At 37.0% G+C, this 27682-nt stretch overlaps 1 protein-coding gene across 4 annotated transcripts in view; it reads left to right on the forward strand.

Moving 5' to 3' along the window:
- The window catches only part of LOC135778587 (protein phosphatase 3 catalytic subunit alpha), a 98738-nt gene extending 71961 nt beyond the window's left edge, over positions 1 to 26777 (forward strand). The window contains exons 7-15 of one of the 4 annotated variants that reach the window (XM_065288976.2): positions 431 to 508; positions 3646 to 3740; positions 10767 to 10892; positions 11313 to 11384; positions 15062 to 15091; positions 17280 to 17364; positions 17448 to 17545; positions 21622 to 21651; positions 24981 to 26777. In XM_065288976.2, coding sequence (XP_065145048.1) covers positions 431 to 508; positions 3646 to 3740; positions 10767 to 10892; positions 11313 to 11384; positions 15062 to 15091; positions 17280 to 17364; positions 17448 to 17545; positions 21622 to 21651; positions 24981 to 25180 — 814 coding nt within the window. In that variant the 3' untranslated portion in view covers positions 25181 to 26777. The remainder of the gene's footprint in view (positions 1 to 430; positions 509 to 3645; positions 3741 to 10766; positions 10893 to 11312; positions 11385 to 15061; positions 15092 to 17279; positions 17365 to 17447; positions 17546 to 21621; positions 21652 to 24980) is intronic. The other 3 variants (XM_065288978.2, XM_065288977.2, XM_065288979.2) reach the window with 3 other exon arrangements.
- The last annotated feature ends 905 nt before the right edge of the window (positions 26778 to 27682 follow it).

The following is a 27682-nucleotide window of genomic DNA, read 5'->3' on the forward strand; positions in this document are numbered from 1 at the left end:
ACGGCAGCGAAGTCCTTGATTATTACGCCAGAATAAGAGGATAGTTCCTAGCCATATCTGACTAGAAAATTTTAACTTTAAATTTTCCTTTGGTTTTAGTACACGATGTAACTACAGAAGATTCAAGTTTTAAATAGGAAAAATATTGAAACTTTATGGTCATTTTTGAGCACAATGCTAACGGTCTAATCAGATTCAATGGATTATGCTAAGCTATGCTAAAAGTGCTACCGCCAGACCCGGAGATCAACTTAATGGATTCCAAAACTGTAAAAATCAAATGTATAAATCTAGGGGAGCTGGAAAATGAGCCTATGTTCAAAAAAAGTGGAGTGTCCCTTTAAATGGATGCTTAGCTTCCTTAAAATGAAGATGCCTTAACGCTGTTTATAACAGTGTTATACTCAACATCGCTTTCTTTTCTTCACAGTTATCCTGCTGTGTGTGACTTTCTACAACACAACAACTTATTATCTGTCATCAGAGCCCATGAAGCACAGGATGCTGGGTAAGTCTGGCAGAACATCTTAGATTTTCTGTTGTGAAAAGCAACTGGTTGAGATACTAAAAACTTAAACACTGTTTCTTAATGATCTTTATATGATTTGTTAATTACGGAGTTGATTATCCTTTAATGTGATACGTAAATAAACACATTTACTACACAGGCAACACAGAAGGGTATAATATGGAGTAGCCACCCTTTGCAAAATTGTTGTTCTTTAATCTTTATCAAGCAATTTCTTATGGCCTCACACTGATATGCTTTTTAAACATTGTTGAATGAGATCCTATCTGTTTAGGGCTCTGATTGATTGCTTTTCATACTTGGTTCCTTTCTAAAGTAATTTTTTAAATCATGTTTGTTGTTTTCTTTACACATTTAGGGCACTATTTTAACGATCTAAGTGCATTGTCTAAATCGCACAGCGCAACGCCTAAATGGGCGTGTCCGAAACCACTTTTGCTAATTTAACGACGGGAAAATGGTTTGTGCGCCGAGCGCATGGTCGAAAAAGGTTGGTCCTATTGACTTTAGACCAGGTTTTTGTTGGTCAATGGTGTAGTCTATTTTAGTTGCCTCAAAATAGCAACGCGCCAACAATGCGCCTGAACACACCTCGTTTTCAGACCAGAACGCCCATGGGCGCAGAAGGGGGCGCAAATGCATTTGATATTTAAACAACGTGGCACTAAACGTGAAAATGATAATTGCGCAAGGTGGAAACTAGCAAAAGACACTTGCGTCGCGCATTGCACTGCATTGCGCCGGGTGTATGATAGAGCCCTTAATTTCAAGCATTCAGAAAAAAATTGTGATTAATTTAATTGAACATTTTAACAGCCCTAATATAAATCTAAAAATGCCCTTATGAAGATAAATGCCCCTGAAAATCAAATCCAGAGGGTTAAACTTTTTTCCTCAATGCGATTGCCAGGCTCTTATAGAAACAAGGTGAAGAATCACATCTAAAAATCAACTAGATCAAAGTTTTACAGAAAGTATATTAAGTTATACCAAAGGATTTGCTTGCAAAGCATGTGTTTGTGCTTTTACCTGAAGGAAATCCTTTTATTACTCCCTGTAGTATCGCATTATGAGATGGGCTGAGCATTTGCAGCTTATATTTCCTTCAGATTTGTCCAATTTTGTTAAGTCAGGCTGTTAGAGCTTTAAGGGCGTTCATTGATTTTTGTAGAGTCATTGTTTGAATAGGCTGCACTCTGCAAGACTCTTTGATTATAACAGCAGGGTGTTGAAAATTAGGGCAACACCAATGGAAGTTATTTGCAGTTTAGCAGACGCTTTTGATTCAGAGCTACTAGTCAGCAGGAGATTCCCCCAGAGCAACAAGATGTCTTGCTCACAGATGGACTGAGATCACAGCAAATTTTGTATTAGCACCCCAGCCCAGATTCTTAATAATTACACCAGCACTATACTGAGAATAGAGCAGATTAATATGAAAAATACATCAAAGCTATGCTGATAATGATCACTACACAAATTAAAGTGGTTTGTGAAAGTGACATTTATGACGGGGCGAGATGCTTATTGATGGTGATATTAGAATAGGTTAGTATAGTATCACTACCAATATCCAAACCTTTTATCATGGGCATACATCTTGTGAATTATACACAAATATACATTTATACATCTTGAAAATTATACACACCAGAGTCAAGTCAAGCTTTATATTTCCATTGTACAGATGATAACAAAACTACTTATATCTTTCACCGGGTATATTAAAGACAAGGGGCCCTATCTTGCACCCAGCGCAATTGACTTTGTCAGTGACGCATGTATCATTCGTATTTTGCAGCGGCGCACAGCGGGTTTTTCCCTCCACAGACGCACGTCGGTAAACTAGGGAATGAACTTGCGCTCCCTGGGCGATTCAGCGCAAAAAAGGAGGCGTGTTGCGGTGCAAACCATCCCTGATGCTATTTTGCAGTTTCAAAAAACAATTGCGCCACTGACCAAAAAAAACTAGTCTAAAGGCAGTGGCGCGTTGCGCGTTGTTCATTATGCTATTTTAAGGGCGCATGCTTGACCATAATGTATAGCGTGCACAACGCGCACACACTTTGCTTATCTTATCTACACAGATGCAACAGTTATTTTTGCAAATCATAAATTGTTACAATAAAAAATATTAACAAATTAGATAAGGGAAATCATTGTGGTGAGCATTGTGGTGATAGTTTTTATTTATTGTGTGGCTGCGTTAAAAAATTCTCAGGCAAATAACAATTAAAATATTTTCATAAGAACCTTAATGTATATGAACTTGATTTATAAGTGTACTTTGGGGTTGGACCTTGCTTGCGTTTCTAGGGTCCGATTTCAAAGCCCCCAAACCCTTTCAGCGGTGAGGGACGCAGCGATGTCCTCTGCTGGCGTCAGGTCCTGTGTAGAGGCAGATCCACCTCCCGTTACACGGCGTGCCCGATTTATGCTGGCAAGCTTGGGATTCCCCCGTCTCCTGACATCATTGTAGCGCTTGGCGCAACGATGGATGCCAGCTGATGAGACAATTGTGGCTATTTCCTCTCACGCCTGTTTAGCCTAAGCTGATTTGGGCGGGTTTCTCCTATCCCCATACAAAACAACTTCTCTGTCTTTAACTGCTCTTACAAGAACGTCGGTCTCCTCGGCTGTGAACCGCTCCTAGCTTGCACCTGGTAAATCCGTCATAATAATAGCAACCCGCCATGGAACTTGCGCCCTTGCGTTTAAAGGGAATGTTGGATAGCGTTCTGATTGGTTTATTTGACGTTACGCCCAAACCACACCTATGAATAATGAACCTACTTCAGACCAACCCCTTATTGATTTCGCGCCTGGCGCAAGAGTTATTTCTCCCGCCGGGAAAATAGCAACAGCGCCCAAGATCCGCCCACAAACTCACTTGCGCATTGCGCTTCGCACTTGCGTTTTAGATCGTTAAAATAGGGCCCATTAAGTAGTCTTTTACTTTGTTAACATGAATACAATACCCTGTAGTTATGGATGTCAGTGATATATCGAAATGAGCACAATTTGCAATCGAAATCCAAATGTTTTAGTTTCCAAACACCAATTTTACTGATTTTCATTTTGAGGACAGAGGATGATGATGATTTTTTTGCCCACAGGTATCGCATGTACAGAAAGAGTCAAACTACGGGCTTCCCTTCTCTCATCACTATCTTCTCAGCTCCCAACTATTTAGATGTCTACAATAACAAAGGTATTATGCAGTGTGTGTGTCTGTGTGTGTATGAGAGAGAGAGAGAGAGAGAGAGAGAGAGAGAGCAGTATGACTGCAGGGGCTTTAGCTGTGGCTGTTGTGTCCCTGCTGAGCTGCAAGATGGACAGGCCCAAGTTAGCCAGCACTTTCTGAGAGTGAAAGAAAGCCAGGGAGGAGGTAATTTTGCCAGGCTGCATTTTCATCCATTTGCAGATAATGAAAAGGTGAAGATGGATCAGTCGGGACATTGCAGAGTATCTCACAGACGCAGCGGGACACCCACATACACGCAGACCTTGATGTGATTATGTGTTTAACGTCTGTCAGCGACATCTGTATGTCCGCTTCTGTTGGCTTCTTTTTGTATGTAGGTTTCATTTTATGTCCTCATGCCAACAGCATGAACACTTAATGGTTCTGCCTGGCCTTGAAAATGTTGAATTGAAAGGGGAAAACGTTACACTTGGAGATGGGTTAAATTTGCACTTTCATCCGGTAGATGAGCGTCTAGATGTATTTACACAGATTTTCCCCTTTTAGAAAAGTTTGGATATTTTGAGCTGTTTAGCTGATGTTTTTACTACAGGCTCACTTACAGTTCACTAGTCAAACATCTAATCCAGGCTTTGCCGGTTCAAAGCTAATGACCTTGAAATAGCCTGCCGTGCATTACTCTAAGAGCAAAAAGCAATTACTCCTCTTTGTAGAAGTAAATAAAAGTTAAAGCTGTAATGCGTTTATAACATTGCAGCAACATTCCTGAACTTTCACTGATAGTGTTTTTGTTTAGAAAGTTTGTTTATTTAAAGGTGACATGGAATGATTGAACGGAGTATTTATCCTTGTTCTGTGATGTGACATGTAGACAAAAAAAAATTTGTTTGGGTCTGTAATGCCTGTAAAACCTCTCTCAGATAGCTCTATTAGGGTGGGAGATTTTAAACAAGTGGTTTTGCACCTATTTGGCTCCCCCTACTGGCTTAACTTGCAATCTCATTACTGATTGGCTGACTTTGCTGCCACTCAAAAAAATGTAGCCAATTATTTTAAAGTGGAGGGGCAGTTAGATGCCTGTGATGTCATAAGCATCAGTTTTTCAGATTGGGCCGTTTTCTGGCTGACATTTCTAAAAGAGGAATTTCTATGAGACTGAGATGCTTAGCATGTTTAGCACTTTTTGTATGTTTGTGAATGCGGGTAGACTACCATTATTCAACAAAGACAAGGTAAAAATGGTGTTGTTGTAGAAATAACCATATTTAAAACTTTATTACCAAAAATAACTATCTTCCGATAGCGCCGCCATCTTAGACTTCTCTGTATTCAGAAGAGAGTATTAGCGTAGTGTACACACTTTTTTTAGTGACGTATGACAAATTCGGAGGGCGGAGGCACAGAGCAGCAGCAGAGTAGCCTCCGTAGGCTGCGTAAGCTCTCATCCTGAATGCGGACGTGACTAAGATGGCGGCGCTACCGGAAGGTAGTTATTTTCGTTAATAAAGTTTTAAATATGGATATTTCTACAACAACACAGCGCGGATTACCCTCAGAAGACCTTTGTTTATCATCCTGGAGCCGTTTGGATTTATTTTTTGAAGGATTGATGCACTTTTTTTGGACAAGGGTCGTGGACCCCGTAACATTACATTTAATCAACTGAAAGATCTAAAACATTTTCTAAAATATCCGAAAATGTGTTTGTCTGAAAAACGATGGACATATGCAACTCGGACAGCTTGGGGGTGAGTAAATCATGTGTTTAATATCATTTTTGGCCGAACTATCTCTTTAAATTGTCGCTTTTGCTCTCCTGTTCCCTTAATTTTTTGCTCAAGGGGTGTCAGACCAGCAAAACTCAATTACTCCTCTAGTCTGAATTAAGCAGCCAACTATGGAGGAGGGGAGAATCGAACCTTTTTATCCACCAAATGAAGTCGGGACGTGAATGTGCAAGGAGATTGATGGCCAATCGACCGCTGCTGTAAATCTAGCCCGGTGGGGGAAGCCCGGGTTATCCATCACGCACAGGGGTTGCCAGATTGAGCCACTAGCTGTCCATCATGCTCTGACCACGAGCGTCATAGGCCTGACTGCGCAAATAGAGTCAATCAAGCAACGCCTGACAAGGCACGATAGCACCAAGAACAACAGATACTAGCGAGCCAGTGCAGCAATTGTTTTGGTAGGGTTTTCTATTTCATAGTCATTAATGATCCCTTAACCTCCGTTTGGATTTCATAATGGAGAACGTTGTAGAAAACAACATGGGTAATGGACACTGTCTCTGCCAGCGTGCTGAGCTCATTCGGGGTATTGATTAAATCGCAGAGCGTTGCTTCATATGTCATTGGAGCAATACTGACAAGTCTAAATAAGAAATGCCGTGGATTCTTCTCTCTGTTCATTTTTTGTGGGTTTGTGAAGGGTAGATATTCAGTGGAACCTGATCTCAGTGTTTGAAGTGGTGTTCATAATTTTAATTTTAAAGGATTTTTACACCATGATCTTTGCATCTGTGATTCCATAGCATAAGCCATGTTGCCATGGCAACAGAGAAGAATGTGTTTCCGAACTGTTGTGCTTGAATGTAGGGTGATGGGTCACTAGGAAAGCCTATGCTTGGAAGGTTTAGATGTCATTGCCAAGTGTACAGGAACAAAGGAAAGAAAAAAAGTGGTGATGCCAGATGGTAGAAAATAAAATATTTTTAAACAGCGTTGCCCCTCATGTGGAAATTCTTCACATCTGTGCAATGCACTGGCTGTTATCTAAGCTTGAATTCATCTTAATTTTCTTAATCAGTATTTTTGTCTTGTTTTCAGGATAAAATATCTTTAAGCTTACTAGAGATTCACATTTGCATAATAAGCTTAAATCAAACACATATTTTCTGAAAACAAGGCATTTTTTAAGCTTACAAAATCTAGGGTTTAAAACAAAAAGGACAGTTATGCAGATGAGACACATATGTGAGAAATCCAGGCTAAAGTCTCATAATTGAACGATAATATTAGGAGCATCAAAGTTTGATTTCAATCACTGATTTCACATTGATTTTAATCTGGTGAAATGTCAAATGTGATGTGAAAGATCAAGGTTATATTTTCAAATTTCTTTACATTATGTAGTATGATTTTATATATAAAACATTAAATCACAAAAAAATAATAAGCTGTTTATATACAGACTGGTTAACATATATTCACTATAAACTTGGCTTGTGATTTCATGACCCATGTCTGAAACTGATCTGATCGTGAGCCCCCATTCACTTGCATAGTAAGAGTGAAAGAATACTATGGGAAGTGAATAGGGCTCATAAACGGTTTGGTTAAAACATTCCTCAAAATATTTTTGTTCGTGTTCATCAGAACAAAGACATTTATTCAGGTTTGTAAGAACATGAGAGTGAGTAAGATTATGCATCTTATGATTTTTTAGTTTTCTCTAGTTTTTATTAATGTAAAGCTGCTTTGGAACTATTAAACAATTGTTAAAAGCGCTATAAAATTTTATAAAATTACAATTATTAGAATAATTGTAAAACATCTGAATTTCATTCATGGTACCCATATTCATACTGTATAGAGCGCACTGTTTTAACGGCCGATTCAGTGCCGGCCTGAGCCTCTTGGGGGCCCTAAGCAGAATGTGTTTGGGGGCCCCCCTCCCACCACGCGGACACAAATGTCACGCTCTAATGTTACATTATAAATGAATAATAATTTAAATAATGAAAAAAATCTATACTTAAATAAAATACTTTATTCTTCAATGTGTCATGTCATATTAACAGGCTATGGAATGTTAACATTGGCCAACAAGAAAAACCTCATCTGCTGCATCATCAGCTGTGGAGACACTGACACTTGATGAAACATCAGGGGCGGGTGGAGTTGGTTGTGCTCCAAAGTACTTCAACAGTGTTCCTGAAAAAAAATAGCATTGGATAAGTGCATAGTTGATCGAGCAGAATGAGTTTATTTTGCTTATTTTTCATTACTTACACAACAAGCAATAAATAAATAAATATAGGATAGCACTGTTACATCACTACCCACCATATAAATAAGATTGAAGTCCATTTTCATCACAGAAATCTCCCTACCCAACATGGTATTGATATATATTCTCATAAAGTCCAATACCATCTCTTACCAAAGATCTTAGACAGAGAGCGCATGTGCTTTGCCTATGAAGCTGGAACGTTACCGATGTTGGAACGTTCACTTCAACACATACAGCAATGCTAGCTAGGGGTGTGATATATTACAAAACTCACGGTTCGGATCACATTATGGTTTTTGAGGCACAGATCTGATCATTTTTCGGATCAGCAGAATAAGGGGTTGGAAAAACTAATAAAAAATGAAGAAATTACTTACAAACATTTATAAAAAGAACAAAGTTGCACATTAAGTAAGGGCTAAAATTAGCATTAGGAACAGAAATCAAATCAAATGAATCATAACACTTTATTGTATGAATTAAATATAATTATTCTTTTTTAGAGCTACAGAAGTGATTTTCTCTTTGTCTTGGAAGGTTTGATTAACATTAATGACACAGACTTAAGTAGGTTAATTAAGGTTACTGTCTCTTTAAGAGAAGCACGGACCTGGTTTCTGCCTAATCTATACATAAACCGTCTAAAGACATAAACAACTGTTTTTATTGGAAAAGAGTACTGTGGAGATCATTTTGTTTGTATGTGCCCTGTCAAGAACAGAAAGATTTTATGTGTGCCCTACTAAGTGCACTTATACGCGGCGCGCTCACACAGACGGAAATACAGACAGCGGAGCATAAAAACGTTATGTTCTTTTCAGTGCTCTATTCCTCAAATATATGTTAATGGACTACAGTATGACACAAAATAGCGTAACTCTCTCTAAAGTTTAAACATCAAGTGTTAGTGTTCTGATCTCTGAAGGGAGCTGGGCTGGACAATTTAAACCGCATGGGCTTGCAGAATACTGCTCACTTTAGCGCCTTTTTGCGGAATAAAATGTTTAAAATCACTTGAAATGTTAACTTTTGCAAGCCTTTGAAACACGTGCAAATGATAAACTTTCACTATTTAAGCGCATGCGAGCCGAACCGTGGGTCAATCACGGTCACGGATTAACGTCGATCTGTCACACCACTAACACAAATTAAACATACTGTATATAATCATGCAAACATACCTTTATCTTGCTCTTTTTTCTCATCCTCGTTCCTTTTCTTTGTTCTCTTTTCGGCCCCAGAGGGATATATCCTTTTTTTTGACATGTCAAATGGCTCATCATTGTTTACAGTGAGTGACGACGTTGTGCACTTGCACGCAGGTGGCGCAGGTGTCTATGTTGCGCCTGACTAAAACGCTAGCACTGCAGACACATAGTTGTCTGCAAATCAAAATTTTCTTGTCTTTAATTATTCATTTATAAATTCGTATTCATTCATTCATCCATTTATATTACCTGTTTAAGTTATTTAATTGTATAAAAAATAAAAATAAAAAAAACGATTGGGGCGGGGGCCCCCTGGTGGCCAGCGGGGCCCTAAGCAGCCGCTTGGTTCGCTTATGCCTCGGGCCGGCCCTGGGCCGATTAGTAAGTAATTCATCTAATTCAGTATGTCACAGTATGCGATTTCGGGCACATGGTTAGTCTCAGCCTCAGACTTCACACTCACAGACCATTGGTTAAACATCTAATGCATAATGCACACAAAATAGGAAACACTACATCAGTTTTAAAGTAGTGATGTGATTAATTGAATTCGACAGGATTTCCGGAGACAGGGACATTGACTTTGTTTTCACACCCCTAGGCATGGCACTGAAATAAAAACAGTTATTGGTTGTTTTACATGTCAGAGATGGCCACGTGGGCAGTCCTTGACCAATGATTGTTGTACGTTATAAATTACATAATGTGACTGTTTCTCATACACAAGATGTGCCTGTGATGAGAATATACAGTTTTTATTCATATCAATGATTTATATTTGTTTGTATACTCAAGGGACACCTAGTGGTAGTGTATAGGACTGCACATGCCATTTCACATAACTTTTTAAATAGTTTCTTTATCTCTTTGTTCAGTAAACCTATAGAAACATTGTTAATTAGATTTCTCATACTGTAACTTCATTTTCAAACAATACACCCTTTGCTTTCTCTCTCTGTCAGGCAGAACGTCACACTGTTTCTGTGGGTGGACTTTAAGGTCGGCATTTATGGCGTCGACCACCACCTAATTATAGACTGCGGAAAGATAATATTTTATCTAATTAACAAGATGATGTAATTTCAGATTAGACATAAGCCACCGAGACATATAGTTAGTAGACCTAAGTGACATTTAAGGCGTGTTTATGTCCATCATATCTTCAGGTCTGTTACGTCTGGTATTTGACATATGATTGATGCCCGCTAGCCTTGGGCTCCGTGTTTGACGACCTGCTATTCTCAAACGCTACTAAGATGATGGGGTGGGAAAGTCCCCCTCCACACGCTGCGATCCCCGGTGTTATCTTTCGGCTGATCTGGGGCACGCGCACAGGGGTCACCAGGGTCACACTGGGATGAAGACTACAACACTAAATATCTTAAAAAATGAATTAATTTCAATAGTATATAAAACCTATTTAGTGCTCAAGCAAATTAAATGTTGTCATTGGACAAAACTATGTTTACCTTTCTATCACCCGCTATTGTTGCCCACATCCATTAAAGCCATATGTAGACATTAATCTGTGACTTGGATCAGATCATTGAAGCATTGAAAGACATTTGGATACATGTCGAACAGCTGTAGGAAGTAGTTTTCACATGACGGTCTCTAAATTGGGCTGATGGACTGATTTTAGGGATACTGACAATTTTAACAGATGCTTCAGGGTGTGTGTGTGTGCGTGCATGTACATCTGAGACTGTGTTGAGATCTGATGTAAACTGACAGAATCCAGCTGTATCTTTTACACCAACTTCTCTCTCTCTTTCTCTCTCTCCCTATCTCTCTTTCCTACCTTTTATAGCTGCTGTGCTGAAATATGAGAATAATGTCATGAACATTCGGCAGTTTAACTGCTCTCCTCATCCCTACTGGCTCCCCAACTTCATGGACGTCTTCACTTGGTCTTTGCCATTTGTTGGAGAGAAAGGTGAACCATTTATTTCTTCACCATTATTTTAATCTGAATCCACAAGTTGGGATAATAGATGTGGGTTTATTAGCATTACACGCTGAAAAACAAGACATTTAATCACTATTTTAAATTCTTGCTTAGGTCTGTGGTCATATAAAAAATCTGATCTGATATAATTAAAATCTGGATATAAGATCATTAAAATTAAGAAATGTTTAAGATTGTGCATCATTGCTACAGTAGCAACACAATGCTCTTTGTTATTTACTATCAAAGTCTGAAATTCAATTATTTATGTTATATTTGTATGTATGGACGCATGCATGCATGCATGCAAGTATAAGTAATATGCATATTTTATGCTAATAGTTATACTTAATTCTCCTTTTAAATCCTCAATAAATGCAACTAACAAACTGTCTGTTTTCCGTCTAGTCACTGAGATGCTGGTAAATGTTTTGAGCATCTGCTCCAATGATGAGCTGACCACTGATGAAGAGATAGATGGTAAGAAGGCCCAAACACACACAACATCTAGTTTCTCTTTAGCCATTGATGTCTTGCAGGTCAAGTGCCTGTTTGGATCACAAGGGGGCGCAATCTGATGATCTTCAGTTAAAGGAACGCTTTCAACCCAATCTGCTAGATTGTACAAAGCAGCACAATGTTGGGCGGTGTGGTAGACACACACATAAACATCAACCGGAAATGATATCACTTGCCATATGGAGTCTGACCATATGGACCGCCTTTCCATTCCCAACAGGTTTTATTTTAGGCTGTAAGCCAGATACAGTTGTAGATACCAGGTAATAACAGGAACACATTGTGGTGATATCACTAGTGTAGTGTATATTGCAATAATCATATGTAAAATGGCAAAAACAAACATGCAGAGCAAAGAACTTGCATAGAGTCTTATTATGTTTGTTGTCATGCATTATTATTTCTGCCATATATTTTTTTTTTTTTACTTCAGCGAGTAATATGTCTCATGTGCATTATCATCTTATTGGGATTTTTAGGAAGAAGTAATTGCAAAGTGATTAGGTTTACAGTGAATCTTTAAACAGCAGAGAAATACTTAGATTAAGGGAGTAACCTGAAACATATCTAGAAACAAAGCATTATGGGCCCTATTTTAACGATCTGAAACGCAAGCGCAAAGCGCAAGTGACTTTGTGGGCGGATCTTGGGCGCTGTTGCTATTTTCTAGGCGGGAGAAATAACTCTTGCGCCAGGCGCAAATCAATAAGGGGTTGGTCTGAAGTAGGTTCATTACTCATAGGTGTGGTTTGGGCATAACGTCAAATAAACCAATCAGAACGCTATCTAACATTCCCTTTAAACGCAAGTGCGCAAGTTCCATGGCGGGTTGCTATTATTATGACGGTTTACCAGGCTCACGCCAGGAGCGGTTCACAGCCGAGGAGACCCACGTTCTTGTAAGAGCAGTCAAAGACAGAGAAGTTGTTTTGAATGGGGATGGGAGAAACCCGCCCAAATCAGCGTAGGTTAAACTGGCGTGAGAGGAAATAGCCGCAATTGTCTCATCAGCTGGCATCCCCAGGACGTTGCGCCGCAAGCGCTACAGTGATGTCAGGAGATGGGGGAATCCCAAGCTTGCCAGCATAAATCGACCACGCCGTGTAATGGAAGGTGGATCTGCCTCTACACAGATCGCTGCGTCCACCCTCACCACTGAAAGCCAAGAAACGCAAGCAGTCCAACCCCAAAGTACACTTACAAATCAAGTTCACATACATTAAGGTTTCTTATGAAAACATTTTAATAATTATTTACATAAAATAAACGTAATACAGCCACACTATGAACAACGCGCAACGCACCACTGACTTTAGACTAGTTTTTTTTCTGGTCAGTGGCGCAATTGTTTTTTGAAACTGCAAAATAGCAAACCAGGGATGGTTTGCGCCGGAACACGCCTCCTTTTTTGCGCTGAACTGCCCAGGGAGCGCAAATTCATTCCCTAGTTTGCCGACGTGCGTCTGTGGATGGAAAAACCCGCTGTGCGCCGGTGCAAAATACGAAAGATACATGCGTCACTGACAAAGTCAATTGCGCTGGGTGCAAGATAGGGCCCCATATGTGACCCTGGACCACAAAACCAGTCTTAAGTCTTATTAAAGGGCCACTAACCTAGGTGTTTTCAGCAATATTAAAATAGGCTCTGGTATCCCCAGAATGTGTCTGTAAAGTTTCAGTTCAAAATACACAACAGATCTTTCATAATATGATGTTGAACATGGCCATTTGTGGCTGCAATGAAAGCCACTTTTAGCATAATCCATTGAATCTGATTAGACCACACCGTCGCGCTAAGAGTTTAAATATTTTTCCTATTTAAAACTTGACTCAACTGTAGTTACATCATGTACTAAGACCAACGGAAAATTTAAAGTTGCGATTTTCTAGGCCGATATGGCTAGGAACTATACTCTCATTCTGGAGTAAAAATCAAGGACTTTGCTGCCGTAACACGGCTGCAGCAGGTGCAATGATATTACGCAGCGCCTGAAAATAGTCCCCTGCTATTGAAAGAAACCAAAGCGACTATTTTATAGCAGTGCTTAATATCACTACACCTGCTGCAGCCATGTTAAAATATCGAAACTCTTTGGTTTAATTTTTAGCGTGATGCTAATGGTCTAAACAGATTCAATGGATTATGCTAAGCTATGCTAAAAATGGTACCGCCAGACCCGGAGATCAGCTGAATGGATTCCAAAACGGTAAAAATCAAATGTTTAACTCTAGGGGAGCTGGAAAATTAGCATATTTTCAAAAAAAGTACAGTGTCCCTTTAAATGCAAAGAAAGCTTTTGTTCCCCTCCCTGTATGCAAAGTAGGGGGTAAAGTGCTTACACATGTGCTTTGGACTACATCAAAACATGTCTCTGGCAGACGGTAGAACTACAAGCTCTTAAGGCGGAGTCTGTGAGTGGTTATGGTTGAGGCATAATCAATGTGACATCACATTGATAGGGGATCCCCAACACCCTGTTGTGTGACTGTTGCCGTTTAAAGGAGATTACACAAAAAAGAATAGAAAACATGATGTTTCTACACACACACTGGCGACTAATTTTCTAATAGAAACACATTTAAAAGTGCATTTACTAGGTTAGAGGGGCTTTAAGTTTTATTTGTAGAAATAGCCAACAATACATTTTTTATATAGCGCTTTTCACAATTAGTACTTGTTTCGAAGCAGCTTTACATTAATAGAAGCAGGAAAAAAAATAGATGGCTTAACATAATACAGATAGCATAAGCAGCAGAATTTGCTGCTGCTATGAATCAACATTATAAGCGAAGCGAATGCAAGTAATTTTTCCGGTTATGCCAATAATCATATTAAGTAAAGTTTATAACGTAAATATAGCAAAACTTTATTTTTATGAGTGGTTGCAGTTGCTAAGGAGTTTTGTGCTTGGACTCTTGTGACCTGGTAAGCAACTACATAGCAACCACATAGCAGTCTATTCAAAAACACTTATAATACTTCAGGAAACACGTAACAATGTTCTGGAAAACACACAACACAGCCTAACATCATGTTGTCGAGTTTTGCACTGGCTAACATCATTCATTTCTTCTTTTCAGAAAATTGTATGATTTTATTTTAGGTTTGTACCGTCTGTCATACAGTCAACGTAGAAAACAATGTAGAAATCTGATAAACAGAGCTGAGCTTAGGTTGGGCTCATACTCATAAACACTAATATATCATCATGCTCGCAATCTATCTCTCTCTCTCTCTCTCTCTCTCTCTCTCTATACACATCTCCCTTATCTCTCTATCTCAGACAGTTTAATATTCATTGTTAATTATAATATTTTTTTACTTTCCCCTATTTTCTTTATTTCTCATAATTTCTCACGCTTCATTTTCTCAGTCATTCTCTTACACGTCTGTCTCTCAAAGATTTCTTCTTTTGCATCTAATCCATCTCTTTATCTTATTTCAGAGTTCTGTGTGACATTTCCTCTTTTCTTTAATTATTGGTTGTGTTTTTGCCACTCTCTCTCTCTCTCTCTCTCTCTCTCTCTCTCTCTCTCTCTCTCTCTCTCTCTCTCTCTTCCCTGTTTTCTCTCATTCTTTAGCCATCTACTGATCATTCTTCTGTTCTTTTTCTGTTTCTTCCGGGGTTGTTCTTAAGACGGACAGCTAATATATGGTCCCAAGAAAGGTACAGCCTCCCACAATTTAATGCAGTGTGCACTGTGCAGTCATCCCTCTTGCTTGTACCTGTTCCCAGCGGGTTGACTCGGCTAACAACAAAGATGCACTAATCCACCTACTTATATGTCGATACTAATTTGAATGTGATATGCTCCTAGACCATTAGCACTTGATGAATTATTGATATTAAGGTTGTTTTGATGGGTTTTTTGTAGTGTGAATTGCTTACACTGTCTGAAAATGCACTTTGTGTGAATAGTACTTGACTTAGTGCAGACAAAATGCTAACATTGATATTATAGGTGAACATACAATGTCAGAAAGATAATGGTGAAAAATGTACCCCAGCTGTCACCGAGGTGGTACCCTTTCAAAAACTACAGCTTTGCACCAAAAGAGGTTGTAACGTCAAAGATGCATATTAATATACTTTAAAAGTACATATTGGTATAAAATGTATACATTATATCTTTACCTAATGGAACGTATTAGGACCTAGGCACTGCCCCAGTGACAAATGGGGTACATATTTTGTGTGTAGTACCCCACAGATTTTGAAAAGAGTTTTTAAGAAGAACTTAAAGACGGCAAAAAAATTGTTATGGTGGTGTTCTGTGTTTCTGAAATCAGTTCACCTCACATTTTCGCTCACATCTTTTCCAAATTTTTCTGTCTGTATAAAAAAAGTAAAGCCCACACAATATTTAGTAAGGAATAATTAATGACGGGCCGTTGTATTATAAGAAAATAATGCACCTTGTGTCGTGCCGTTACACCGCCGGTGTCCATTATTTTCAAATAATTCAAAAGACCGGAGTCGATTATTCCGCTTATACCACGGTTACCAAAAACATTGCTAGGGTGCCTATTTTAACTCTTTCCCCGCCATTGACGAGATATCTCATCAATTAAGAGAAAACGCTTCTCCGCCAATGACGAGATTTTCCGTCTTTCCGCAATACCGCTATTATCCACCCTTCCGCAACTTTTAAAACCCGGAAGTATTGCCCTATGGCAAGCTGCTGCATGTCCGTGTCTGTTTTAAAGATCGCTCTGAATGGGATCTCTATGAAAAGTCCGTCACAAAAATGGAATTATCTCTGCTTTTTGCTCAAAATATGGTGTTTTTTGCAAAAACCTACCCATATTCAAAAGCTGATTACAAAAGAACCACTAAAGGTAGGATGAAACGTTTTTTTTTTTTGTTTGAAAGCAGAGGGTCTGTTCTTTCATTTGGTATATTGTATGTTTATATATTTAAAGGCATTTTCTGGAAGGCATTAAACTTTGGTGAAAATCATGAAAAACGCTGGCGCTGGCTGGCAACTTTTTTTTAAAACACTGGCGGTGAAGGAGTTAAAGAGATTTTACAGGTTAGGTGTGCGTTTATCGAAAAAATAATGCACACCCATGGAACATTTCGCAACTAATCAGAATAAAGCATTTAACAGCTCTGTGGTGTAAATGCATTTAAACCACACTTCAAATATTGAAATGTCATTGCATTACATAACACAAAGTGGCATTTAATGTAGTTTAATTTTCATGCGAGCCATTAAAAAAGACTTAAGTAAATATCACAAAGTAAATATGTGATATTTTGTTATGTAATGCAATAACATTCATACAGTTTCAAATACTTTTTAGAGACAGTGTATCACCAAGACTTTAACAAATCTAACATCTGGTCAAAATCTCATATCAAGATAGTGTTCAATAAATCATTGCATTGCTTTCCAAATCTCTAGGTGTTCAAATGCAAGGCACTTGCTTAAATTATTGTTTCCCACAATCACAAACTTTTGTATAGCATGACACTATGATTAACCCCGCCATATCCATGACTATGTACGTAGATTAATAGCAGGCCAACTGAATGCTTAGCATGCATTTCAGTGATGAGGGACCACTCTGAGAAATGTCCGTATTGATCCGCATTTAAAGTGCTGAGACTGCAAATTCTGTATAACTGAGATTCCCCTACAGTCAACAGTGTGGGTAATTACACAAGTGTTTAGCTGACTTAGTTGTTTGTCTTACTGGCCATTTTAGTTGGAATGTTAATACGGTTAATGATCGGTGTGATGTTTGGATGAACTGACATTTAAAAAAAATAAATTACTCATTAGCCACGATTCGATCCGACTGCTGTGATGTTACACTGACTGTCATGTATGTGCATGTGTTTTGCACAGGTGCCACGGCCTCCGCACGCAAAGAAGTTATCCGGAACAAGATCCGTGCCATTGGAAAGATGGCAAGAGTTTTCTCAGTTCTTCGGTAAGATGCCTGTATAAGTGTACGCGTGTTTATTTAATACTTAGAGCGATTGAATGGTGTATAATTGTAAAGTTTTGTTATAGAGAGGAGAGTGAGAGTGTTTTGACGCTGAAGGGACTCACTCCAACCGGCATGCTGCCCAGCGGAGTTCTCTCCGGAGGGAAGGAAAAACTCCAGAATGGTAAGACACATATGCTTGGATTTGAGTTGTGTACATCACTCATTTTACTTAAAACGTTCTGTCCATATCAAGACATTTTACTGATGTTGATTTAACACTATTAACCTAGAATAAAAAAAAAGATGCACTTTACTTCATGTCATTGTTCACAATTCAAATCTATTTTAGCTTAGCACATTTATATTACAGATGCTATCGTAATGTGTATGCACTCTGCTCCCCCTAGTGGTTGTATTATGAAACTTATGAAAATATTCTTTCCTCTTTGCTCCCTTACTTTTGGCTTTTATCTCTCTCTCTCTCTATCTCTCTCTTTCCAATCTTTATCAAATTTTGTCTCTTCTTCACTCTTCTGTCTCCCTAGAAACCGCAGGTATAATCTGTTGTGCAAGTATATTTCAGATCATCTGTTTTTAAACATAGTTTCGCTTTCTTCGAAGGAGCCACACAAATGCTTTTGTAAAAGTTGGAACTTGTTTCTGTGTATTATCAACCCATATTCACTGTGTCCAGATTTATAATCGTGTTTTGGTTCTGACAAGAAGACAATTGAGCTGTTTTGACAAAAAGGGGTGTTTACATTTATTGGTCGTTGCATAAGTATTACAGGATGCTCTTACAGACCCCATGAATTTATTTTACCAATGCAATTTTCATTCGTTTACATAGTTTTGTCAAAAGAGGATGTTAGGATATACAGTAAGGCTCATTCTCTTTTAATAGCTTAAGGATTTTACTAAACCATGCTACTTGAATATTCTCACAAAACAAAAATTGGCGTTCCTGCATATAAGATGATTGACGGAAGTTTTGGGTCTATCTGGGACAGTACAGTCTTCTGCTAGAGTTTGGTTTCATGGGGACTTTAAGCTCCTTATTTAAAAAATATATATATATATATAATGGCAGTATTGTGATGCTGGACATATTGAATTTGAATACAAAAACAGGAACAATGTTTCTAAAACACAATGTTAAGATGCCGTTTTTTACCATCACTACAAATTAAAGGGGCATGGATAAAAAAGTCATTTTAGCACATTGTGAAGTGATCATTCAGTCTTATCTTACATCAGTAACATCATGCCCCTTTACACTAAATCCTGACAAGCTCTCAATAAAAGAAGATAATTGATGAATTGATCCTCGGCTTGTCGTTCACAAACCAAGGCAGAAATCAAACTTACTCTCGTCTCGCTGGCATGTTCACTGATTTACATTTAAAAATGAGGTTTTGCTTGTAGTCATTGTCATAAGTTTTCCAGTGTATGGGTTACATCAATTTGACATGGAACAGGAATTATGTATGTGGCTGAACATGCCAGAGGAAGAGAGATATCAGGAGATCTTCTGCTACAGCATTAGTAGAGTCACAGCAATGTCCAGCCCTTGTGTTTTTCCATGGACATTAGTGTGCTTCTGCTCTAATGCTGGGCCCTTCACCACTGCTAATGTCTTTAGCTTTTAGCTTTAATGTGTGTGTGTGTGTGGCTGTTGTGTACTCTTGACGGGATAGTCTGATAGTTTTTACTAGGGCTGTCGAAGGTTAAAGTGTTAACGCATGCAATTCCTGAAATACGGCACATTTGATAAGTTACACATCATTAGGGCTGGGCGGTATATTGAGAGTATATTTGTATTTTTTCCCAGTGGGATACAGGATGAGACAACAGAAGCTCTACTAGAAATTTACACAGAGGTCCGACCAAAAGCTTGCGTGTTATGCAACAGTATATGAAGAGTTTGGTTCTAAAATGCAATAAATCCATTTTGACTAATTTCGGTAAAAATGTGTTTTCTACACCAAGAAAGTGACAAGATGAAAACTACTATTTTCTGTTACAAACTTTCACATAGCATCTTTAGGTTATAAAAACATAAAAAATTAAAATCCATAATTTGATTTTCAAAGATTTATTATAAAAACTGATTATTTTTCGCAAAATGAATAAATCCATGACAAGTTTTTCTTTTTCAAAATGCTATATATATATAAATGTCCATTCATATTTGCCATAATATATTCATTTAGTTGACTAGTGGTATACACTTATTAAAAAAATAAACATTAATGGCATCAATCAAAACACTTAATTTGTCATTAAGAACACTGTCATTGCTGCTGTCATCCTTGGGACGTCATTGCTGAACTTTTTTCAGCTGTAAAATGTTTTGGTCCTGCTCAATTTTCATTGACTTTGAGTAAAATAATGGAAAGTTTTTCATAAGATTCGCTGGGGTCAATGTGTTAGCATGACAAAAGCTTGATGCTGTCATGTGAGAATAAGCAACAGCCGGCATTTTTCCTTCGCCCGAGTGCCTTTTGTTTCTTCCCCGCCAAAGGTTTATCAATGGCATGAAATGTATTATTTAGTTTTTGTTTGTTGGCTTGCATATAAACATTTATTCCACATTGTAGAAGATATTGAGATATTTATCATATATGGGCATTCATCCTCAAATTACCGAGAAATGAATTTTGCTTAATATCGCCCAGCCCTACATCATAGCAGTTTTATTTCTAAAAACTGATTCGATCGTAGCTGATTGAAACCAGTCAGAGATTAAAGTGATAGTTCACCCAAAATTAAATAAATACAGGTTTGTAACAAGATAAGGTTGAGTAAATAATGACAGAATTTTCATTTTTGGGTGAATTATCCCTTTAAACTCAGTAGTGTCTCACTATAGCAGATCACGCATTTATAGTTAAATTATGAATCAAAACCATAAAAAAATCATTTGCTCTCTTTGTTATAAAAGCTTTAAATCACTAAGCAAGTTTAATCGTACTTATAAGTAGTTCACAAAATTGGTATAATAGACACGGTGATATTATATGGATGTGCATGTATATCTGATAGTTAAATATTTTTTGTTTTATCATTTGAAAAAAGTACAGAATGCGTTAAGACATTAACTACAAAAAATGATGGGATTATCAGTAGTCAAATATTTGTATCATTTGACAGCCCTAGTTTTGTTGTTAGATTATTAGTTTTATTCTGATTCATATGTTTATGTAAACTTTATGGACATGGTAAGTTGGGTATGGATTGGGGTAAGTTTGTAAACAATCACACAATGGAAAAATTGTGATGATCTTTTTTCTGACAACTTTAAGGCAATCCATTGTTAGTACAACAATAAAATGTTGTAAGGATTGTTTTGTAAACCCTGTTAAACTCATATTCACTCTTTAGCCCAGCTTTTGGGTCACTTCTTCTTGCTTTGATGTTGCAATTTATGTTAACTAGGTTAACTCATGTTATATATATTGCTTTAAAGGGATAGTTCACCCAAAAATGAAAATTACCCTATGATTTACTCACCCTCAAGGCATTCTTGATGTATATGAGTATCTGATATTTACACCAAAAAATCCATCCATCCTTCACAGAAGTAATCCACATGGCTCCGTTGGGTTAATAGAGGCCTTCTGAGGGCATTCAATGTGATTTCGTAAAAAAAAAATCTATATTTTAAAAAAAATTGCACTTAAAAAAATTTTGGTTCAACTTAAAAACTCTAAGTTACCTGCTTGCCTTAATTTTTTGTTAATTCAACTTAAAAAAAGTAAACGTTTTTTTACAATGTAATGACTGATGCACATTCACGAGAGAGTGCCTTTCCTGCATATGATGTAGCAGTAAAGTCACAAACGTGAAAACACAGAGAGCAAAACAAAACACCAGTCAGGAAATGGAAATCTAAAATGGGGATTTCTCGTAGGGTAATTTTCTTTTTTGGGTGAACTATCCCTTTAACTGTTTGTTTTTAGTAAAAAATTTGTGTGTTTTATAACTTAACACCTTAAGCTTTTTATGTGCACCACACTCTTTGCTCATAGTCAAACCCCAGATTTTCTCCACTCTTTTTTATGTGTTACACTACTTCGTCTAAAACCGCTCGACAAATCCCCCATCATTCTTTCTCTATCCCTCTGTTTTGGCCCCATAGTAGGCCTTGTGTATTTTTATTGACAATTGGGCTTATTTTTCATGTGACTTGGACCAATGTAACTTGTTCTGCTCACCTCTCTCATCCATTTTGCAACCCCCTCTTCTTCTCTTCAGCTACTATTGAGGCTATAGAGGCAGATAAAGGTAAATAGGTCAACAGCCCCTTCCTCTCCTTCTGTGCAACAGATAAAGGGTCACACTGGGTTCATCCATGTCAATGTAGCTTGTGTAGTGTGTTGGGTGTTTGGGCAAATAAACTGTGCTTTTAGTGTGTCGAGCAGAAATGGGAAAACTTGAGAAAAAACACAAAAAGTCCATGATTGTTTTAAAGGGGAAGAAATGCAGTTTGTTTGAAGTTGTTGTGGATGACACACAGTCAATGTATTTGTCTTTTGATAACATAATGTATCTGTTTAAAACCAGTCATATTTCGGTGTTTCATGCCAACAGGAAATTTTTGTGTGAATTTAAACAAAGTTTATTTTGTGCCAACACAGTTTTACTGTAGTTGTGAATACTTGTATTTGACATGAACAGTATTTTCAACACAATCTAATGGCAATTTGCACGTATTTTACAAGGTGGCTAATTCGCATTAATTCTTACGACAATGTTCATACGTTTTAATTGAAGTAATTTTTAAGTTTTTTCCCCTTCAATTTTTTACTTAAAGTGAGAAAATGTAAGTTTATAAAACTTTATTTTTTAGGTGTTACCAATTAAAGTCATTTTTAAAAGTTTTTCCCCTTCAATTTTTCACTTAAAGTGAGAAAATGTAAGTTTTTTAAACTAAATTTTTTTAGGTGTTACCAATTTAAGTAATTAAAAAAATCCCCTTAAATTCTTCACTTAAAGTGAGAAAATTTAAGTTTATAAAACTTTATTTTTAAGGTGTTACCAATTGAAGTCATTTTTTTAAGTTTTTTTCCCTTCAATTTTTCACTTAAAGTGAGAAAATTTAAGTTTATAAAACTTTTTTTTAAGGTGTTACCAATTTAAGTAGTTTTTAAAGTTTTTTCCCCTTCAATTTTTTACTTAAAATTAGAACATTTAAGTTTATAAAACTTTATTTTTTGGGTGTTACCAATTGAAGTCATTTTTGTTTTTTTCCCTTCAATTTTTCACTTAAAGTGAGAAAATGTAAGTTTATTAAACTAAATTTTTTTAGGTGTTACCAATTTAAGTAATAAAAAAATCCCCTTAAATTCTTCACTTAAAGTGAGAAAATTTAAGTTTATAAAACTTTTTTTAAGGTGTAACCAATTGAAGTCATTTTTTAAAGTTTTTTTCCCTTTAATTTTTCACTTAAAGTGAGAAAAATATGTTTATAAAACTTTATTTTTTAGGTGTTACCAATTTAAGTAGTTTTTAAAAGATTTTTCAGCTTAAATTTTTTCACTTAAAGTAAGAAAATGTAATTTTATTAAACTTATTTTTTTAGGTGTTACCAATTTAAGTAATTTTTAAAAGTTTTTCCTCTCAAATTTTTTACTTGAAGTGAGAAAATGTAAGTTTATAAAACTTTATTTTTTAGGTGTTACCAATTGAAGTCATTTTTAAATGTTTTTTCCCCTTCAATTTTTTACTTAAAGTGAGAAAAATTAAGTTTGTAAAACTTTATTTTTTATGTTTTACCAATTGAAGTCAAAAAAAAAATCCCCTTCAATTTTTTACTTAGTGAGAAAATTTAGGTTTATAAAACTTTATTTTTTAGGTGTTACCAATTGAAGTCATTTTAAAATGTTTTTTTCCCCTTCAATTTTTTACTTAAAGTGAGAAAATGTAAGTTTATAAAACTTTATTGATTTAGGTGTTACCAATTGAAGTCATTTTTAAAGTTTTTTCTCCTTAAATATTTTACTTAAAGTGAGAAAATTTAAGTTTATAAAACTTTATTTTTTTAGGTGTTACCAATTGAAGTCATTTTTTAAAGTTTTTACCCCCTAAATTTTCCCTCAAAGTGAGAAAAATTTAGTTTATAAAATAATTTTTTTAGGTTTTACTAATTGAAGTAATTTTTAAACGTTTTTTCCCTTCAATTTTTTACTTAAAGTGATAAAACTAAGTTTATAAAATATTTTTTTTTAGGTTTTACCAATTTAAGTCTTTAGTTTTTAAGTAAAACAGTTTTCAGTTTTTACAGTGTGTGACGTTGGAGCTAGATGTGGGTTTTTGTTGTAATACATTTTTGTATGATTTAATTTGTATGAATTAGAAAACGAATTAGCCACTCATAAAATGTGCGCAAATTCCCGCGAGATCAGGCTGGTGTTTCGGCATATTCAAAAACACATTAAATTAAATGAAGTGCTTACTCTTCTGCAAAATTGTGCTGTCGCCAGGGCCCCTTTAAAACAATGTTCTGATGTAGTTGTCTTCTGTTCTTGCACACTTTAACCATAAGAAGCATTATTCTTAGACTCAAAGTGCTCATACATTTGGTAAAAAACTTTTGCAAGAACAATGCCAGCTACTCATCAAATAGCAGGGTTCTAACTGCTATTTACAGCATATATGTTTTATGTGGTTGTTCTTCTGGAACATTTCTCGTAGAGAAAGAGGTGTCAATGCTCCTATCTGTTTCCTTCTTCAAATGGTTTACATTTCCTTGTGGTTATTCTTTGTGTCTTTGTGTTTTTGTATGTCTCTTTGTAACAATGCTAATAACCTGTGTCTGCCCTGTGCTATGCAGCAATCCAAATACAGAGACCAAATGGCAGCCATACAGTAGCCAGAACATTTATCTTCTCACCAAACAAATTCGATCATTGTATTTCCTATAGTTTGCTGCATGTTTTAAACAGGCATTACATGTGGTTAGCTTAGCACCAAGTTTCCTGTTAGTATTTGCCAAATCTTTCATGTGATAATCGTTTACATATTTAGTCTTATTTTGCGTATTTCAAGCATTTCCACATATTCATTTTGCCCCTACCACCCCCCACACACCTTCTTGGTTTGTACGTTTGTTTTCGAGCGTGGTGGGAAGCTCTGTTCTAGATAGCCGGAGAATGTTCAGGTTTTCGAAGGATATCCTACTGTCATATTGACTGATAAGCAAGTGATTCGGCTTCATTCCAAGGCCCTCCAGAACTGAGACAGCCCAGCACCGCCCCAGTAAACCCAAAAACAGTGATCAATGTGGATATTTTGTGTTCCAACAAAATACATTGCTTAAAGTTCTGTTTAGGAAATGCTGCATTTATATTTATAAACTCTTAAAAATAAAGATGCTTAAAAGGCGAAGCCATAGAAGACCCATTTGGTTCTTCTATGGCATCGTGAAGCACCTTTACTTTTAAGAGCCGTTTTTTGAGATTTGTGATGTATTGGCTTGGTACGCTGATCTGGGCTCAAGTGGTGTATCAAATGTAGTTACAGTCAAGCTTTACAGAAGAATCATGTGAACTTCAAGCAGTGTGTATTTGTTGAATAGCGGCTTATTACATCATCTTTCTTTCCTCCTACCCCAGCAATCAAAGGCTTCTCGCCCCAGCACAAGATCAGCAGTTTCGAGGAGGCTAAAGGCCTGGACCGCATCAACGAGCGAATGCCGCCCCGTCGAGACACCCTGCCCTGCGACGCCAGCCTAAACTCCCTCAATAAAGCACTGTCGTCCGAGACCAACGGCACGGAGGGCAAGGCCAGCAGCGGAAGCGGCAACATCCAGTGATTCCGCATCGGCCCAGCACAGTCGCCGTGGCGATTAAACCTCTCCCTCTCTTTTTCCATGCCATTGCTGATGGAGGGAAAGGACGGATTTGGAGTGTTAGAGTGTGAGTTAGAGGAAGGGAGAAAAGGGTGAAGAACAGGATAAAGGAGAGAAGCAAGGGACGGGGAGAGCAGCATTTCAAACATAATTCAGAGTGACACTCACTAGTCTTTGGATATGCCTTTAAATTTTATGTTTATTTTATTTTCGCTTGTAGAAACCATGAAAAGTTCTCATCGGTTCACTCTTTATTTTATTTTTTATTTTTTGGAACGTTTTGGGGGGAACTTGGTTTTGGCATAGGGAATTACGGCAGGCAACCGAGAGATGTTATGTGAAAGGCCTTTACTTACTGGATATAAGATTTTTTGTTTTGTTTTTCTCTTTTCGTGTGTGTTACTTCTTACTAACTATTGTACGTTTACAAAAATACAGCACTAAAATAGACAGAACGTTAAAAAAAAGTTTTTAACATAAAAAGGGTGTACAAACTAAGTAAGGACTATTTATTGATACCTTTTTGCTACTCTTATAAACTAGCTCTAGAGTAAATTAGGCAGTCTTAAAAGAATGTTGCAACATTGTTATAATGCCAAAAATGGAACGTTTTATGGTTTTGTACAGATTATGCTTATACCTCAGGTTTCTTTGGTGTGTGTGCTCGGATCCTACTTTCTGTATAATTGCAAGCTAGCTTGATGAATATGGAATTTCTCGGAGTTCAGAACTGGAATTTACATTTATCATTTGCATATATATATATGTCTTTTGTTTTATTCGGGATGGGGTGGGGCTAGATTTATCGTGGCTTGCTGGAAATTCCGTGTTTTTTCTTTTCGAATATTGCGAACAAAAATATATATAAAGCACCTATATTCTGTAAAAAAAAAAAATATGAATGAGAACGAGAGAGAAAAAGCGATTAATGGAAAGCATCTGCCTATGCATGTTTTATAAGATTTAACTAAGGATGTTGAATTACCTTGGCTGCCGAGGCCTGTTTTTACCTGTAGTGTGCTTAGTGGACAAATCCTGGAAATGTACCGTCATTCTTAGCTATAACACTTGGAAAAGCTTCAGGCCTTTAACTTGTTTTGTAATCAAAGCATCTACTATTAATATTGGATGATGAGGAATCATGGTTTCAAAATCGCTTGTATGTACACCAGTAGTCTGATATAGCATGTGTAGGTGTTCATGTGAAATAAGTTTGTGGTTCTCTAATGTCAAACTCAAAATGCATGATAGCTGTTAGTGTCATACAAGATTTAGAATTTTTCTTTTTTTGTAAAGGTGCCACAGACAAAAAAAGTGAAATTTGCATATTATTATTATTAATTCTGCTTTGTATATCAGTTTGTTATTGCTAAATACTTTACGAAAACAAACTCCATCGATGTTTTTTTAACAACTGCTTAAGTGCCCAAGTAATTCACTACACAAAATGAAGCCTTGCTTTTATAATTTAACTTCCAAACTGTTGGCAGATGACGCATGCACTCGCAACTATGAAAAGGTATTTTATATTACTGTTCAATAAAAATGTGCATGAAATTTAGCCTTGTCAAGCTTCTTTCTAAACATGTGCTTGCATTGACTTGCACTGTAAAAAGTTGGATGAACTTAAAAATTGGTTAAAATATATTTAAAATATATTAAAGGTGGGGTGCATGATCTCTGAAAGCCTATGTTGACATTTGAAATCACCTTAACAAACACGTCCCTACCCCAATAGAATCTGGACCTTCTTTTGATAGACACACCCCACACATACGCAACCCAGGCAGTGATGTTAGTTAGTAGACACACCCCTTACTGCTGATTGGCTACAGGTGTGTTTTGGTACTTGACCCGACTGCCATTTCCAAAGTGTTTTTCAAAAATCATGCACCCCGCCTTTAAGGTAGTTTTTTTAGTTGATCCAACCTTTCACTTTTTACACTGTACAGTAAATCGCAAATTCTCAAATGTCTCTACAAATCTCATTTAAGGTTTTTACAATTGCATTATCAACGCAAAATGTTGTGGGGTTGTTTTCCGAAAATGCACACAATGACAAAAAAATTTATAGCTTAAATGCACTGCAAGTCAGCGTCTGCAAAATGCATAAATGTGAATGTCCAGGAAAATAATTCAATGTGATTGATTATGCATTTGCTTCTGATTAAATTTGGCTGATGGTCTATACTAAAACCCCTAGAAAGTGTTTGTCCCACATCCCTGGAGGCAGTAAAGATTAATCCAAATATAAAAGCCAAATGGGAAGTGAGGACTTGGCAGCGCAGTGCCCATAAGGTGTTTCCTTGAGACCACCCGATTAAGTTCTTTGACAAAAATTTGGCAACACAAGACGACACGTTTCGAGGCATTATGAAAACACCTTTGTTAAATAGGTGGAAAGGAAGTTTATGAAAGGTAGGGAGGGCTGTTTCCTTTAAAAACAACTCCAGAAGGTAACACCTG

This window comes from Paramisgurnus dabryanus, chromosome 2 (genome assembly GCF_030506205.2).
Source record: "Paramisgurnus dabryanus chromosome 2, PD_genome_1.1, whole genome shotgun sequence".
Lineage (NCBI taxonomy): Eukaryota > Metazoa > Chordata > Actinopteri > Cypriniformes > Cobitidae > Paramisgurnus > Paramisgurnus dabryanus.